General features: G+C 44.6%; 1 protein-coding gene across 5 annotated transcripts in view; it reads right to left on the bottom strand.

The window, feature by feature from the left end:
• Window positions 1–15666, bottom strand: part of B4GALNT4 (beta-1,4-N-acetyl-galactosaminyltransferase 4) — a 171173-nt gene that overhangs the window by 19558 nt on the left and 135949 nt on the right. For all 5 annotated transcript variants that reach the window (XM_028736218.2, XM_077932136.1, XM_077932143.1 and 2 more), the window contains 2 exons: window positions 11557–11635; window positions 8302–8368 (listed from right to left, as the gene is read on the bottom strand). In XM_028736218.2, the coding sequence (XP_028592051.2) occupies window positions 8302–8368; window positions 11557–11635 (146 nt within the window). The remainder of the gene's footprint in view (window positions 1–8301; window positions 8369–11556; window positions 11636–15666) is intronic.

Raw genomic sequence — 15666 nt, forward strand, 5'->3', positions numbered from 1 at the left:
TGCCTCTGCTCCAGAGGGAATTGGCACCCTCCGTTTCCTTAAAGAGAACCCTGTGCCAACTGTGTCACTTAGACAACCACCTAATCTCAACCGAGCAAAGGTCAAAAGCAGCTCATGCCATCCCAGGCCTGGCAGCTCACAGATCTCCAGATGCCTCTCATTTACCCACTTCTAAATACGCCACCAGGGTTAGTCTGAAAATATTTGAGCCTCTGAACAAACAGAAAGCAAAGCAAGGAATAATTTCTCCAGGGATACAAGTGCTCAGAAAGGCAAAGCGCAGCCCCGCCTCCTGCAAGAAACGACAAGACTGCCAGGAACGACATCATCGGTGTCTGGGAGGAACGAAATGCCATATCAATTAAGTGCTGGCTGCCTCTAATGTCATGTTTATTAGATGAGGCTGTCTGTTTGCACAGATCCGTACTAGGTAACTGAAGCAAGGCGAGCACAGAAGTGCAAGAAATTAGAAGGGCTGCCCTCCGCCGCTATCTCTTCATCCGTCTTCCCACTCAATCCTAGTAAGCAGAGGGGAAAACACAGTCACCTGATATGGCAGAGTCACAGTACAGAAAAACAGAGCTGGCCAAAGACTCCACAAGCCTAGCTATAATGATATGGCGCTCATGGGGAAAACATCAGCACTGCGGTTACATGAGGAGAGGCACTTTTGTGGCTCTATGGCTCACAGCTGTAACACAGGGCGGTTGTTCTCAGTTCTAGCCAAAGCCTTCCTGGATAAACTTTCAGAACTGGTAAAGCAAGAGAGCTAAAGGCACCTCAGAACTCACACATCAACTGACAGACTAAATGATCTCTTAAACTGGGCTGGTGAATAAGGCCAGAAGACATACTGTGCTCGCAAAAAACCAAAAAGCCACACAGAATATTCCTAAGAGGCAGTAGCGTAGCGTGGGGGGTGCAGGGGGGGCCGGCCGCACCGGGCGCAACATCTGGGGTTATGGCAAATCCACAGGTTAGGGGGCGCAAATCCACGGGTTAGGGGCGCAAATTACTTGCCTTGCCCTGGGTGCTGACAACCCACGCTACGCCACTGCTAAGAGGGCTATTGGGCTAATTATCCAGGAGTTAATTTTCAAAGGGCAGCTCTTTTGATAAAATTTTATGGCAATTCCTTTTATTTAACTCTGCCACCACCTCCAGTATTCCAGCACTGTGCTCTCTTCTGAAATGGCAAGCTCTTTTTACGTAATAAACTCTGAATTGCACCACTGCGCCCAGACACACTTCACTCGCAATGCAGTTGAAAAAAGCTGGGGGCTGAGACACATACCATCAGCTGGGATTGTGCAACAGCCAGGGCTAGCTTCTGCTATTAGCCTTAAGTAGAAGGCATTAGTAGAAAGGAACTTGTGAAGACTGCATAAAAAAAGCACCAATTAATTTTAAAAGAAAAGGAAAAAGGAAAAAGGAAAAAAAAGACTTTGATGTAGATTCTAAGTTAAGCAAGTTCATGGAAGGAGCTTCCTGCCTCTCTTCTCCCCTTACCCCTCTGCAAAGTCTCCTGATCCATGTGGGATGGGATGGCGGGGGTGGGGGTGGCGACTCTGGTGGAGAGAGGCTGGCAAAGTTTCCTCCCTTAAGCTAACTTGTGCGGCAATTCCTCCCTCCTGCAGCAGCCCCATCCCAAATTGTTTGGCTGGGCCTCCCAACCTCCCAGAGAGGCTTTTTGAGGAGGCACAGTGAAAACGACAGAGAAAAAAAAGGATGGGGACTTTCCCTTCCATTAGGTTCCTTGATCATTTATCTTAGGAGGATCAAAGGCTTTAGGATTGTATCCAACGAGACGTCATCCTGTTCACACGAAGGGCTTCTGCCTGTGGGACAGAACTTCCCTTCCCTCTCCTTAGCAAGGGGGTTTCTGTCAAGACCAGTTTGTGCCTTTTGAATGAGGCATAACCTTCGGTGTGAAAAAACAACCACCCTCAGCGGCAGAGTGCTAAACACTATTAGATCGTGAAGTCACAGCAGACAACACCATTTCCTTGTGTGCTGCTCTGAAGGCGATCGGGCGGAAAACTGCCTGCCCTGAGAGCAACTGGCAGCACCTCATGCCATTTCGATTCCTCCTAAGCAAGGGGTGCAGGTTTCAGCCAAAGTGCTTAGCACAGCAAAAAGTCAGCTTAGCAATCAGGTTGACTCTTCACCTGGCAAAGACTGGAGGGTTCAAATGTGGGGGTGGAGAGGGCAAAAGGGCAGGGGAGGCTCAAATTGCGGCTTCACACTGCAACGCCAGAGCAGCAGACATTCGCACTCAACTCTCCCGAGTTTTCTGTTCAATCAATAAATAAGACAAGCCTCTTTTAAAACAGAAAGGGAAGGGAGAAGAACATATAAAAGGGAAGAACTATGTAGCACATACTGGAGAAGTTAATTGCACTGTGTATCATTCTATTGAAAAGAGCAATGGCTTGCTCACACAGCCCAGTTGCCTGGGACAAGGGAGAGGAATGGCAACATTAACTCTCTTTTCTTGTGTCAGCACAGCCTGTGCATGGTCTGCTGGAAGAAAGGCAGATGTACCCATCACTAAGTACAGGTGGTTCTCGCTTGCGATTTTTTTGCTGCCAAGATAACTTGTGTTTGGGAACAGGGTAAAATCAGGACTACATCAGGCATTTCTGATTGTCCCCTGAGGAAAGGGAAGCAAACATAAATGATTTTATTATTGTGGCCATTCCCTATTTGTACATAATTTACCTACCTAGTGCTCTCAAGACAGCCTTGGTCAAGGAAGTTACGTTACGTTCAGAGACTGAGCAGTGCTTTCTACATAGTGCTTACAAATGGTCCTCTCGGGTGTCGCTCCCGGGTGCCCTCCCAGCGGCACACCCCACACTTTTCCCGACAGCGCTGGACTGGCACATGCCAGCTGCGTCCCTCCTGGGAGAGATATATTCCCTGGGGCGGCATGCCCTGTGCTGCTTGCCCTGCCCACTTGGGATGCCCCACCCCATGGCATGGCACACGCACACACACCCCACCACTCCAGGCACTGGTGGGGGTTGCTAGACTGGCATGTTTTTGTATCCTGTGGTCCCACTGAGACTGGAGAAAAAGTAAAGAAGAACACCTCCTCCCAACCGGATGAACAGCAGAAGAGGGCAGAGTGAGGAATTTCAAGGCAACCCTCAGCTGACAAAAGCCTGGAAAGTTCCCTGTTGCCTAGGTTAACTGCAGACAAAAGGGTTCTGCTGATGTAAAACTAGCTTATGATGTTGACCAGATATTCCAAAATGATGAACTGGAACTTGAGGAATTCAATTATTTGCAAATCGCAGTATGAACTGTCTTGATCCACTCCTCCCAGACTAACGTGCAGGGTGGAAGTTAAGCTAGCCGGCAGCTTTTGCACTTTCTGAATGGTCTGGTGCAGTTATTGGCTCAAAAACCAAAACACATATAAAATGCATATTTTGATAGAAAATATGCTTAGAATATTTTGTGGGGGAAATATATTTTAAAATGCATATTTAAATGTGAATTTTCTTGCATATCTTACACACACACACACACACACTTTAATACAGAAAGAGGGCCAGAACGAACATCTGGGTGGATACATTCATTAAGTGACACAGACTGGAAATGTGGAAGGCTTGGTTACTAATGGTGGATGTCAGAGACACAAGAGCTAACAAATGGGCAACTTTAGGAGTCAGGGGTGGGACCTTCAAGCAGGTCCTTGTATAAACTCAAATTATCCGGATAAACCATCTCTGCTTGATTTGGCAAATGTTTCCTCCCTCAATATTGTTCCTATAATGCTAATAACAAGACTCCTTCAAGGCAAGCCTTGGTAGCAAAAAAACAAAAAATCAAATAAGCATCCTAATAAACCAGAGCAACAATTCTGAAAGCTTTCAACCTATGCTGTGATTAAAGTCTTCCCGGCTATGGCGAGAGAAAAGATGCTTTTGACACAATGAAAGCAACCCCAGTCTCTAATTCCCCAGGTTGAATGCTAAAATTGATGCTTTCAACAATGCTTAATATATATTTCCAGCTTCCATTCCTTTCCCCAGGCAGCCTAGAGTAAATAAGACACAAATATAAAACATACTTATTTTGATTTCCCCCTTTTGGGCATTTGCCCTAAAATTTACTAGACAGTAGCACACAAGCACTTAATGACACAAAAATAAGAAGTATGATATAAGAACTTTTGTGCTGTAACACAGGAGCCAACCAAGCCTTCATGCTCTGAAGCACTCAAAAGGCAACCATAAAAGTCGCCCCACTCTTATTTACAAAAATATGCCTCCTGGATTTTCAAGTCACATCTGTTTAGCTCACTGACAAGGCAGCATTTCCACTCATGCCACCTGACTGGAGCTGATACAGTTGCAGGAAAGCAAGAAGTGGCAGAAAAGCAAGAATTTACTCAATTGGTCAGTGCTCAGATCCAGACTCTGGAAGCATTTCCCAATATGACACAAGGTAGAAAATGGACCCAAGCTGGTAGAAATTCAAGATGACATTATCTGAGGTGGCCTGAGAGAACATGTCAGAACAGGGGACAGGCAAAGGACTAGGCAAGCATTATTATTGAATAAGGACTTAGCCATACTTATCTTTCCTCTGCATTTTGCAGGCATGGTCCACCATTTAAAGTTTCATGTCCAAGTGTCCTTTTTTGCTTTTTGCTCCAGAGCTTTCTCTGCAAAAACCTGCTCTTTAAAGTTCAATTGGAGCAACCATCAATCTGTGGAAAACTCAAGTTGATGTTTGCTCTTATTTAGCTTTAAAGAGCAGGCTTTTGTGGAGGAAGTTTGGGGCAAACGAAAAACAAAAAACCCAGCTGCTTAGCTAAAGAGCAGGGCAGAAGGTAAGTGTGAAGAAGCCCTAAAGTAACTTATTTTCAATGGGTATCAGAAGGTAGAGTTTGCAGAACCAGCTCATTACTAGAAGAAACAACTATATGTAAGATAAAGTAAAGGGCATGATATATGTAAGCTAAGTGAATTAATTTGACTCGGGAGGACTGTGGATACATTGAATTATATAGACTATAAAAATACATGAATGAAGCTAATGCTGTAATATATTTTACTGATCATTGCTGATTATCATAATGTTTTATGTTGCCTGCACGTGTGCATATTCTTTCTTAAAAGAAAACAGAATACGTTTTTTATATTAACAAAGAAGCGGGGCAGGCCGTTCACTTTTTGTGGGGGGAGACTGGATGAGCACCTCTTTTATCAAATACACAAGCCATTTGGATCTAGGAGAGCTCTTTGCATCTACCATTAAAGGCCTGTCTCAGTCAAATTCTTCACCAGAGCTTTCAAACATCCCTTTCGGGAAAAGTGTGCCACACACAGAAATGACAGGCTGTTTGGTGAGTGAGTGTAGGCCAGCTGTTCAGATTCTCTTCATACAGAGTATAGAAAGGTGAAGTTGGGGTAAGGAAAAGTGGGAGAGGCTGGATAGCTCTGGCCAGGGCTGGGGATGGATCACTTCCATCAGTGGAAGAGATTCTAGTTACTCCTACAATCCTATGCAGACAGCATCCTGAAGCAGTATAGTACCTATGACTTTTGTAGCACCAGCAGTGTCAGTCTGCTAGTCTGAAAGATGCAGCAAAATCACATGGTAAGATTTAGCCTCTGACATTCATGCCAGGGTGACTTCCAGGTTAGACTGTACTAACACTATGACTTAGCTTGGGTCTAGCCAATGTAGTGCCCTCCAATGTAGTTGCTGGATTGCAGCTCCCCTGACCGTTGGCCATGCAGGCTGGGACTGATGGGATTTGGGAGTCCAAGAACATCTACATGGCACTCTGGGTCAGCTGCATGCGCCAAAATGAAACTGCTATGTGCATTTATGGGCACATCTTAGGAGCTCCTTCTGACATCTAAGAATATGCAGAGATTATTGTTGACGGTTATCTGTGCAGCGGCTAAAAATACACTACAAAGAGATCACATTTTAGCCTTTCCCCCTAAAAGATGACACCGTCTTTTCCAACTCCACATGCAATCACTCCTTCTTAATAACTGTCCTGCAGCCAAGGAAGGAGTTTGCAGCCAGAGAGCAAGATAACAAGAAAAACACTCCTCATGGGGCACAAAGCTGCAGATCAGAGGGTAGAGGAGAAAACTCACAGTGACTGATGTATCTGGAAGGAAATATCCCCCCACAGCACATCCATCTTGCAGGCACTTCTGTCAATAGCCCAATTGCCACTATTCCTCTCGTGCCAATCGAGCCCTCGTGCTTCTGTACCAAAGGAGGCTGACTTGCCCAACCCCTCCACCTTATCTCCACCTTCCACAGGATACTTAATTACAGGCGCCTTGTGTATTGAGTGCCAGGCAGGGATCTATTCATCAAGCGCCTCCTGCTGCCGGGCCAGGTTATGAGGAGGGAAGCGGAAGATCTATGGATTTAATTAAACTCGGCACTATCCATCCCTGCTTACAAGACAGGTGCTCATAATTCAGCTCTGGAAGCACCAGCTGACGGGTATTTGCCAAGGGTGCTCTTCTGCTGGCCTCTTGCTTTTCACTCTGAGATGGAGCAAGACACAAAGGGGAAAGGGCAGCAAGAGCCCTGGGAAAAGAAGAGCAAGGCGGCGACTGCTTATATAGTCTGCCAACAATATATATACCCAGTATGCACATGCCAGGTAAAGTCTATACACACTCCCAAACCCCCTTTGCCTTTTCATGAAGGATCACAGCTGCCTGCTATCTTATTTTTAGCTTTTCCTTCCTGCAACACACATACACACACACGTACATGTCGTGATTACAGTTCTTTGCTGGCTCAGTTGCTTGATTCATCTGGGACTATTTTTCTAAGTGTATTTATCACCCCACAGGCGTGGAGCAATGGACCAGCTCTTGGCTTGTGCACTAAAAAAAAGTGAACACTGAGAGCTAAGCAGTTGCAGGCAGTTATATACCGAAGGTCTAGTGCAGTGTTTCCCAACCTTGTGCCTCCAGCTGTTTTTGGCCTACAATTCCCATCATCCCTTGCCACTGGTCTTGCTAGTCAGGGATGATGGGAGTTGTAGGCCAAAAACATCTGGAGGCACAAGGTTGGGAAACACTGGTCTAGTGCACTGGTTCTCAAAACTCTTTTTCTCTGGGCCACATTTTCAGAATGAAAATTTGCTTGTGCCACACCAATTTATTTTTAATTGATAAGAAATACATCAGAAAACAAAAAGAAGCAACTCCTAGCAGTGTTTGATTTATAACATAGAACACAACTACTTTATAACATGATCATGGGGCATCCAGAAAGTATAAAACAATGCAACATTAATTATTCCCAAAATATAATTATAAACGAGCCTCTTACATATGTACCTTAAATATGTATACAAACTCAATGAGATGTGTGAGCTTGCTTATGCCAGGTAATCTCATTTATATTAGGTCCAATTTGAGACAAACACACTCTCATCTCCTCATCAATACAAAGAAGCCTTTCCCTTTTCTGATCTTTTCATATGCAAATCTCTATTCACAACCATATGTCATGGAGAACTGCAGAAGAATAGCCAATGCTCTTGAAGAGAGGCATGCATATTGTTTCTGGTTGTATGTATGTATGCATAATATTTTTATACTATACTATGCTATACTATACTACACTTAAATGTTCAAATGCTTCTTTGATTGTCCTTGATTTTCTTGCTACACTTGCCATTCACTCCTGCCACAGCAGTGTGGCACAATACACCCTTTGAGAACCACTGGCCTAGTGAAAGGGCGTTGGACTAAATGACTTCAAAGAGAATTTTCAGCCCTGCACATTACAATTTCTGCCCTCTTTGGGGGGGGGGGAGAAAAACCCACACATTTAGACCTCTGATGTATCTAACTCAGAAAAAACAAAACCCGAGTTTAGAGGTTTGCTGCCCTACAGTGCAATCATATAGACGTTTACTCAAAAGTCCGTCCAAAGCTCCGTTCAATGGAATTTACTCCCAGGAAGGTGTGCACACTCACTAATTCCCTATCCTCCATACAAAGAAGCAAGGAGCCTTAGCAGAGTTCAATGACACATTCCAGCCAAGCAAAAACACTTCAAGTGCAAAGCCAGAACCTTTGCAAAGTGTGGCCTGGAGACAGGGTGCCTCATAGTACAATGGTGCTTTTTGGCATGACAATGGAAGGTCTCAATACATGGAAAACCAATAAACTCTACAGGATCGTGCTGGCATGCTCTTTTCTTCACCAACTACACACATTGCAGGTTGCAGGAGGAATCCTGTATCAAGCTAAGGCTGCAAAACCTGAGGGGGGAGGGGCGCTTTACCTGTATAGAGTGAAATGTAGGGTGAATCGATGACCTCAAACTTGAAGCTGGGCAGAAAAACACGCCACTGAAAGAGACAAGAGAATGATAAAGAAAGGTCAATCTATATATGCATGCATTTTGTGTGCTCCTGCATGTGGGGGAAATGAAGTTTACGGAAGACCAGCTGGTAGGAATGTGAATGGGGAGGAATTCAGGAGAGTCCAGAAGGCAGCCTGCTAGAGTTCCCATTCAATGCCTATTTCACACCGGCTGGCGACTGTTTCTGCCCCATGTGGCTCTTCATCTGCTCTCTGGCGCAACTACTTGGGAGAACATGTTGCATGGAGGAAGTGTGTGCTCCACGCCCAGCCAGCGGCCTGCTGTTCCTTGGGCATGTGGCACTTTGGGGCTGAGCCCAAGAATCAGGTGGCACTACCCACCATAGCCGGTAGCTTAACTAGGAAAGTTTGCTCTGTGTTTGGAAGTAAAAAAGGAAGAAAGTTGCAGCACACAGCTCAAGGCTTTTGCCTGGCTGTAGTTCCATCTGGTGCAGCTTCTGGCCTTCAGAACGCAGGTGTGAATCAACTACAGAGATAACAAACTGAGTCACTGCACTGATCCGATAACAGCTTTTTAGTGTTACTAGCTAGTGTGGCCTGGCCACACCCTGCCATTGGGTCAAGAACATGCAATTCTGCTGAATCGTCCTGATCCTTTTCTGGATAATGGGCAACAGTCACTATATTTTACTTGGAGCAGGCCCAGTGAAATGACTGAACATGACTAAGTTAGTTAAACTTGGTTGAATAACACCCAGTATTATTTTTGGTTGTTCTCTAACCTGCAGACAACTTGGGCAGCTGTTACTCAACAACTGCCAGGAACACAGTCATCTTAAAACATATTAGCACTTTTTCTTTCCATTTTTTTTTTTTACAGGAACATTGTATTTTCTGAGCACTCAGCCAATTTCTTTCTTTCTTTTGCTGGGAAAGTGAGAAGTGAGTGCTGTGTGGAATGAAGTTGCCCAAGTGTCACACTGTCTGGATAGTGCCTGGGTCATCAATATGATGGGTGCCTCCTCCACTGCCCAATATGTGCCATTTGGTGAACTTTTTCAATAAGTTCTATTATATTTTAACTCTTCCTTAAAAATATATATTAAAAAACCCAGCAGTCCTCATGCAGGATGCACATGCAGCCATTTAAAACATCAACACAAAAGGACCCTCTTAGCCTCACCACATAATGAGCCTCCTCTACAAGCATGTTTGTGTGTTAATAAATTATTTGCAGGCCATATGCTTATTTATTTTATTAATTTTATTTCTATACTGCCCTTCATCTTAGCATCACAGGGAGGTATACTGCCCCTCTCCAGCAATGAAGCACAATTACAAACTGTTTGGGAGATGCTTCTGAGCTCTCTGACATTCAGCTGAACCCTTGTTCCTTCTTTTGACTAAGGAACTGTAACATGCTGTGGCTTTCTATTAAAAGGGTAAGCAAAGGGTACCTACACAAGTAGTAAAAGAAAAAAGAAAAGGTGTTGAAAGGCTGAACCCAGCTCTTCTCTCATTCAGAGCAGGAGCAATGGGATCAGTGAACCAAACACTGATTCAGTTGACTGAACTGCCCTTCCCCCACTTGCCCATGTGCATTTGGTTATTTTAAAAGCAAAGCACAATTTTAATTTTAAAAAGCTGATAAGCTGTTCTAAGTAAGCAAAAGTTGTTTTGTAACGTCACTGGCACCAGCCAGTCAGAACTGTGCATACCCAGCTTCTGCTGTGAACACACACAGAACTGGGAGGGAAGATGTAATTTTTTTAACAAATCCAAAGAGTGTGCGCACACTTCCATAGCAGGCTCACCATTATGCATGTCCCTGAGAGGAAGCGCTTCTGTACCATCATTGTAAGGAACACAGCCCAGGATTTAAGCAGAGGAGAGTCAAACAGCTGCTATTCGGGCTCACTGCTAATATTTCTGTAGCTAAGTAGACATACTGTTTTGCTATGTAACAGTTTGTAATGTCGAAACATGAAGTAGTTTTAATAAAGGCTGCTTCCTTTTCTCCTGCAGCAGGCTGGAGATTTATTATTGTTAATCGGGGTGCCTGGAAGGCCTCTGTAATGACTGACAAGCTTTCCAACATCGTGTAAAGTGGCAAAAGCAGTAATGTGTCAATGTTCATCTGTCTAGTTTACACACTTGCTTTTAGACAGGCCCATATGCTGTTCATTCTGCACATTTAGTACTTACGTAGACATGCTAAATAGCTGATGAGCAGGAAGAACAACCTTGCATGCGTACGTGCTTCATATCCATCAAAGCAACCAGACGATTGGTGCATATTATTTTAAAGCAAAGATAAATCCCATCTGGTAATTTTTTTTTTTCACATTCCCTGCACTCTGGGTGTTACACCTGCCAGGGTGACCTAGAATCCTTTTGGCAGAGACTTCACAGCAGAGACAGGCAGCCATTGGGAAGGAAGAGCATTTGCACTGAGTGGCTCTTCTTCCTTTTAATTTAGATGTGGGATGAATGGAGCCTCTTTAAAAAGACTAATATTTCACCTCCAGCAGCCTGCTGTGCAGCAAAGGCTTCTGTAAAGGGAACACAGCTCCTCTGAGAGGCATGAAAATGAGGCTATTTTAAAGTTTCTAGGAGATGGGAGACATTTTATCTTGAGAATAAAAGAGTTTAAGAAATTACCAGCTAGGAAGTCCCTCTCATACTCCCTTCTGGCTCTTTCCCCAGAGAAGGACACAATTAATTTTAAGGAGAAAAGACTTTTCTCCTCAAGCTCTGAGGAAAATGAGAAAAATGGTCTAAGGAATAATCTTCCTCCCTCCCTCTGCTTTACTGTAAAGCAGATTCAGGAAGTTTAAATGGTGGAAAACATGTTTCATTCTGCTAGCTTTGGGGGGCAAATATGTACCTTTGGGTGCCTCATGGCCAGACGCTTTTTCCTCAACTGGTAATCTGCAAACTAGTCCTGAGTTAATAAGAGCCGTTTCAAAATTGACCAGTGAAAGCTGTGCTAAAGATGTCTTTTTGACTATAAAGGCTTCTTTGATGGGGATGGAAGGTTTATTTACTGTCAAGATTTTTAGTCAAGAGAGCACAAAACAGAAGGCTTCTTGGCCTTTTTTTGGCTAAGATCAAGTGTAGGTCTGTTTCTATTTTTCAAAACAAGTTTAATATTCCTACCAGGTGCTCTGTACCTTAAAGTGGGGGGAGGCTTGAGAGGGATTTATTTACTCACACCAACTTCCACATGGTCTGAGCCACGGTCGTCCTGCTTGTGGAGGAGCTCGAAGTAATAGCGCCTAGAGGAAAGGACACTGTGTGGGAAGCAAAGGAGATCATTAGAAAACAGCAAGCATACTTCCAAGGTTACATGAATTCGAGGACTGCCATGCTGTTGTCCCTGAGGAACTCTCAGCTACAGCAGATGCTGGAGGGCCGGGGAACAGAAATCTTAGGTGAATGAAGCTGGTGAGTGAAGCCAGTTTCCACCCACACTCTTCCACACTGACTCTTCAGCAATAAGTATTGTGTGTGCCCAGAGATAGGGGAAGAAGAAGGTAGGATTGTGGTTCTATTTGTACAGTTCAGTTGCCATTTTCTTAGCCAATTTCCTCCTCTTTCCAGGATCTCTCAAACACCATGATCTAGCTGGAAAATGCACTCCATACCCAAGAGTGGAATTCAACAGCACACTAAGGCGATTGTTCTGTCTCTGCAAGCGTTTCTGCTTGCCTGATCTCCCCTCTCCTTTCCCCATGGGCTGTCCTAGGGGTTCTCCCAACCCTCCTGAGCAGCTCTGGGGAGGACACAGAGGGAGGGGAGAAAGTCCCATTGCAGGACTTTTTATGCTAACTTCTTATAGCGCAATAACTTAGCTGAATCTGGGCCAAAAGTGTGCTCACCCTCCGCATATCAATGCTCCAAACACAGAAAGAATTGTGCAGGAGTGTGCAAAATCACCCAATCTTCCACAATGTATTTATCATGGCATCAATCATATTTTCACAGAATTAGGAGCAATTTAGCAGTGGCTGGTGTGAGGGAAAGAGGAAGAGGATGGTGTTGCAGTGGCCAAGCGCTTGAGCTGTAATCTGAAAAGTCAAGTGCTTTAAACATCATCTCAGCCACAAACATTCCAGCCCCACCTCCCCTTGGTCCCTCAACCTCAGCTCTCTCCCTGCTTTCCTTCTGAAATGTAAGGGCAACAACAACAATCTGTTTTGCAGCATGGTTGTAAGGATCATTGAATGCTAAGAGTCAAAGCCACGGTCTTTAAATCACTTGCCTGCCCTGTTTATGTATAAAGCATAGGGCTGGGGGAAATCTGCTTTCAACATCAACTCTGATACTAGGAGTGAACTGGGATAAAAGAAAAGTGCCTGATGCAATGGACTATGGAGAAGTTACAGCTCTCCTCGCCCATAATAGTGTTATCAGTACAGACAGCAGAGTCAGGATGGGGAAGAGGAGATAGATATGGGGACAGAGAAGAAGTACCAGAGAGAGAATGGGACACAGGCATGCGTAGCACAAAGAAATTCTGCTTTCTAATTACTGGAAGCCCCACCTGCAGCCTCATTTGGCAATACAATCTGTATCACGCGCTGTCCACATAGGTTCAGTTTTTTTGCCCATTTAAGTTCAGTTATTTTCTGTACAACTAGGCTAGACTCAAGACATTTCTTCTTCCTCCCAACTGAAATCTGGATACCTTCAGATGTGAGCCAAATTCCAAACCATGCAGCAGGATTTCATATAGGACACAAACACAGAGCCTCAGCACAGGAACAAAGCAAACTAGGAAGGATTCGGGAAGCATTCAGGAAACAACCATCTACATTGAAAAGGAGTGGAGCAAAAGGTTTAGGAATAGAACTAAAGAACAGATATGAAGAGAATGCTGCCAGCAGTTCTGGAGGCAATAGATGCCCACACCCAGTTGACAGAGGCAAGGCATTGCAGGCGCAGTTGCAGCTGAGATCCCGCTGTTCGATCACTGCTGCCTGTCAGTCCTGATCAGTGAGAGCAGAGGGCTCCTAAAATCCTTCTCACACAGGCTCTCGCTGGCTTGGTGTGCTGCATGCCACTGCTGCCATGGTAACCATATCCATCTCTCACACAGCGAGACAGAAGGCTCTTCTCTGCCTTAAGCTGCCCAAGACACCAGATACTTGGGATGCTGGGTTCATTTCACAGCACACACAAACACCCTGGGCTGACAGACCTTTGGTACTTTTCATGCAAGAGATTGTCAAGTGCTGGGAAGAAAGTGCAGGCCAACCCCATGGGGAGAATGGAGGGGTGGCGGCTGCCAACTTCAGCTGGTGCCTGCTAACTCAGCTGCAGCCATGGTTCAGCAGAGATGTGGTGCTTCAGAAGCCTGGCGGAGAGAGTAGCTGATCCATAGAGCTGGTGGCAAAGGCAATGGGCCAGGTGGAATCTTCCTGGAAACATGGGCTTGTACAGAACACCTCAAACACAAATAGCAAGGAGAGGGACTGCCCTAACATCAAGCAGCCGCCAAAGTGGGAGGGACTAGAGTGGACTGGAAGAGCATGTGCTTTGTATGCACAAGGTCACCTCTGGCAGGAAAACAAGAGCTCTGCCTGGAGACCCTGCTGCCAGTCAGAGTACAGTACTGGGCTTGATGGACTGTTTCCTATGTTCTCCAGGCAGTAGCCTCACACGTCTTCAGGAACTGTAAGCTTCACACCACCTCTGGAATTCAGTCACTGGCTGCAAACAGAGGCACGTGCAGACACACCGAAGATTATTAGGCATGGCGCCTGAAGGGAGTTGCCTAGAAAAGCTAAACACTTCTATTGCTTCTGAGAGCAGGGTGCCCATGTTTGGGAAGATACTGAAGGGTAGAAAGCATAAAATTGACTGTGGTGGTTTTCTTCATAGTTTTGCTTTCTGAACATTTCCAGGTTTGAATTCGCTCATCTTGATTACTATCTCTTTCCCACTGTAAACCACTAATTTCTGGTAATATTGCTGCCAGTCTTTGTGTTATGTTGCAGTTTGATTGTGTTGCTCCACTGACAAATCTTTTTCTTCTTCAACTCTCACTTCTTACTTCTAGTGTTACTGTTCTGAATTATCTGTCCCCTTTGTATTTGCTGCCAACTTGCTTTGGGATCTCTTGTTATGATCAGGTTTAGTTTCTTCACTCTTCTTCCAGGGGTGGCCAGTCCCATTTTGCCAGCTGACATGAATGGGAAGGTGGTTCCCCTGCCTTGCTTACCAGTCACACAGTGGCTTCCAGAAAAATCTCACCAGAAGCCATCACACAACCCTGGCGCTGGTGGCGGGAAGAGTGCCACCCTGAGGGATTCCACAGCTCAAAGCAGCTGCTACAGTGCAGGCTACTTCATGAGCAGGCTAGTTCTGTCTTCCTCCCTCTTTTAGCTAGGCCTCAGATTTCTTGTTCCATGACTGATCTGCATCCATTTTCTTCTGTCTTTCCATAGGCTGAAATGCTATCACTGTTAATATTTAGCATTTCACTCTTCACTTACTTCAAACTTTGAAACATTTCCCCCCAGCCATTACTTCTTAACAGTTACCTACTTCTTCTCTTCCTTTTTAATACTGATGTGTTTGTATATCAAGGGAAATGAATAAATGATCAACTTCTTGTAACAAGTTGTTTGAGTAGATGTTGCTGCTCCAGAACATGTACATAGTCTTGTCCCTTACTTTCTTCTTCCTGGAGATGACTTTGGATTGTAGGATTTTTTTAAAAACAACAACACCATATATATTTTTAAAACAAACCTCCAAGCCATGCCCAACTCTTCAGCCAAAAACAGGGTTCAGTTCTGCATATGCAGAGACAATACTGCTCAGTTTGGATTTGGCAATGGGGAGGTGTGGTGTGTGTGTGTGCTTAATTAAACCCCTTCCTAGCCAGATGTGAGCAGGTCTTGCTGTTGTTTGGATTTAGGACCACAGGGTTTGCTCAAGTGAAACAATAGGAAATGCATTCATCCTTTTTTCATCAAGCTGCCTAAGCTTTGGACTTACAATACTAAAGTTCACAAGGGTGAAAAACAAGAGAGATGAAATCACCCAAATGGGACTACAGGAGAAGTCTTCTCTTTAGCCTTCTGAGTGCAGTAGCAGAGCTGTGTGAAGACTTGATACCAAAATAGCAAAGATGTGGCGCTGCTGCAGGACAGGAATGAGGTGTGACAGATGCAGTAGTGCTGTGGAACGCTTTTTAAAATAAATAAATAAATAAATAAATAATCCTATCTGTGTTACCCCTTTCATATCTTATTACATCCCATTATCCATCAGGTAACGGAAAGAGAATCAAATCCATCTCTTTTGCCATGTG

The sequence above is a fragment of the Podarcis muralis genome, chromosome 1 (genome assembly GCF_964188315.1).
Source record: "Podarcis muralis chromosome 1, rPodMur119.hap1.1, whole genome shotgun sequence".
NCBI lineage: Eukaryota > Metazoa > Chordata > Lepidosauria > Squamata > Lacertidae > Podarcis > Podarcis muralis.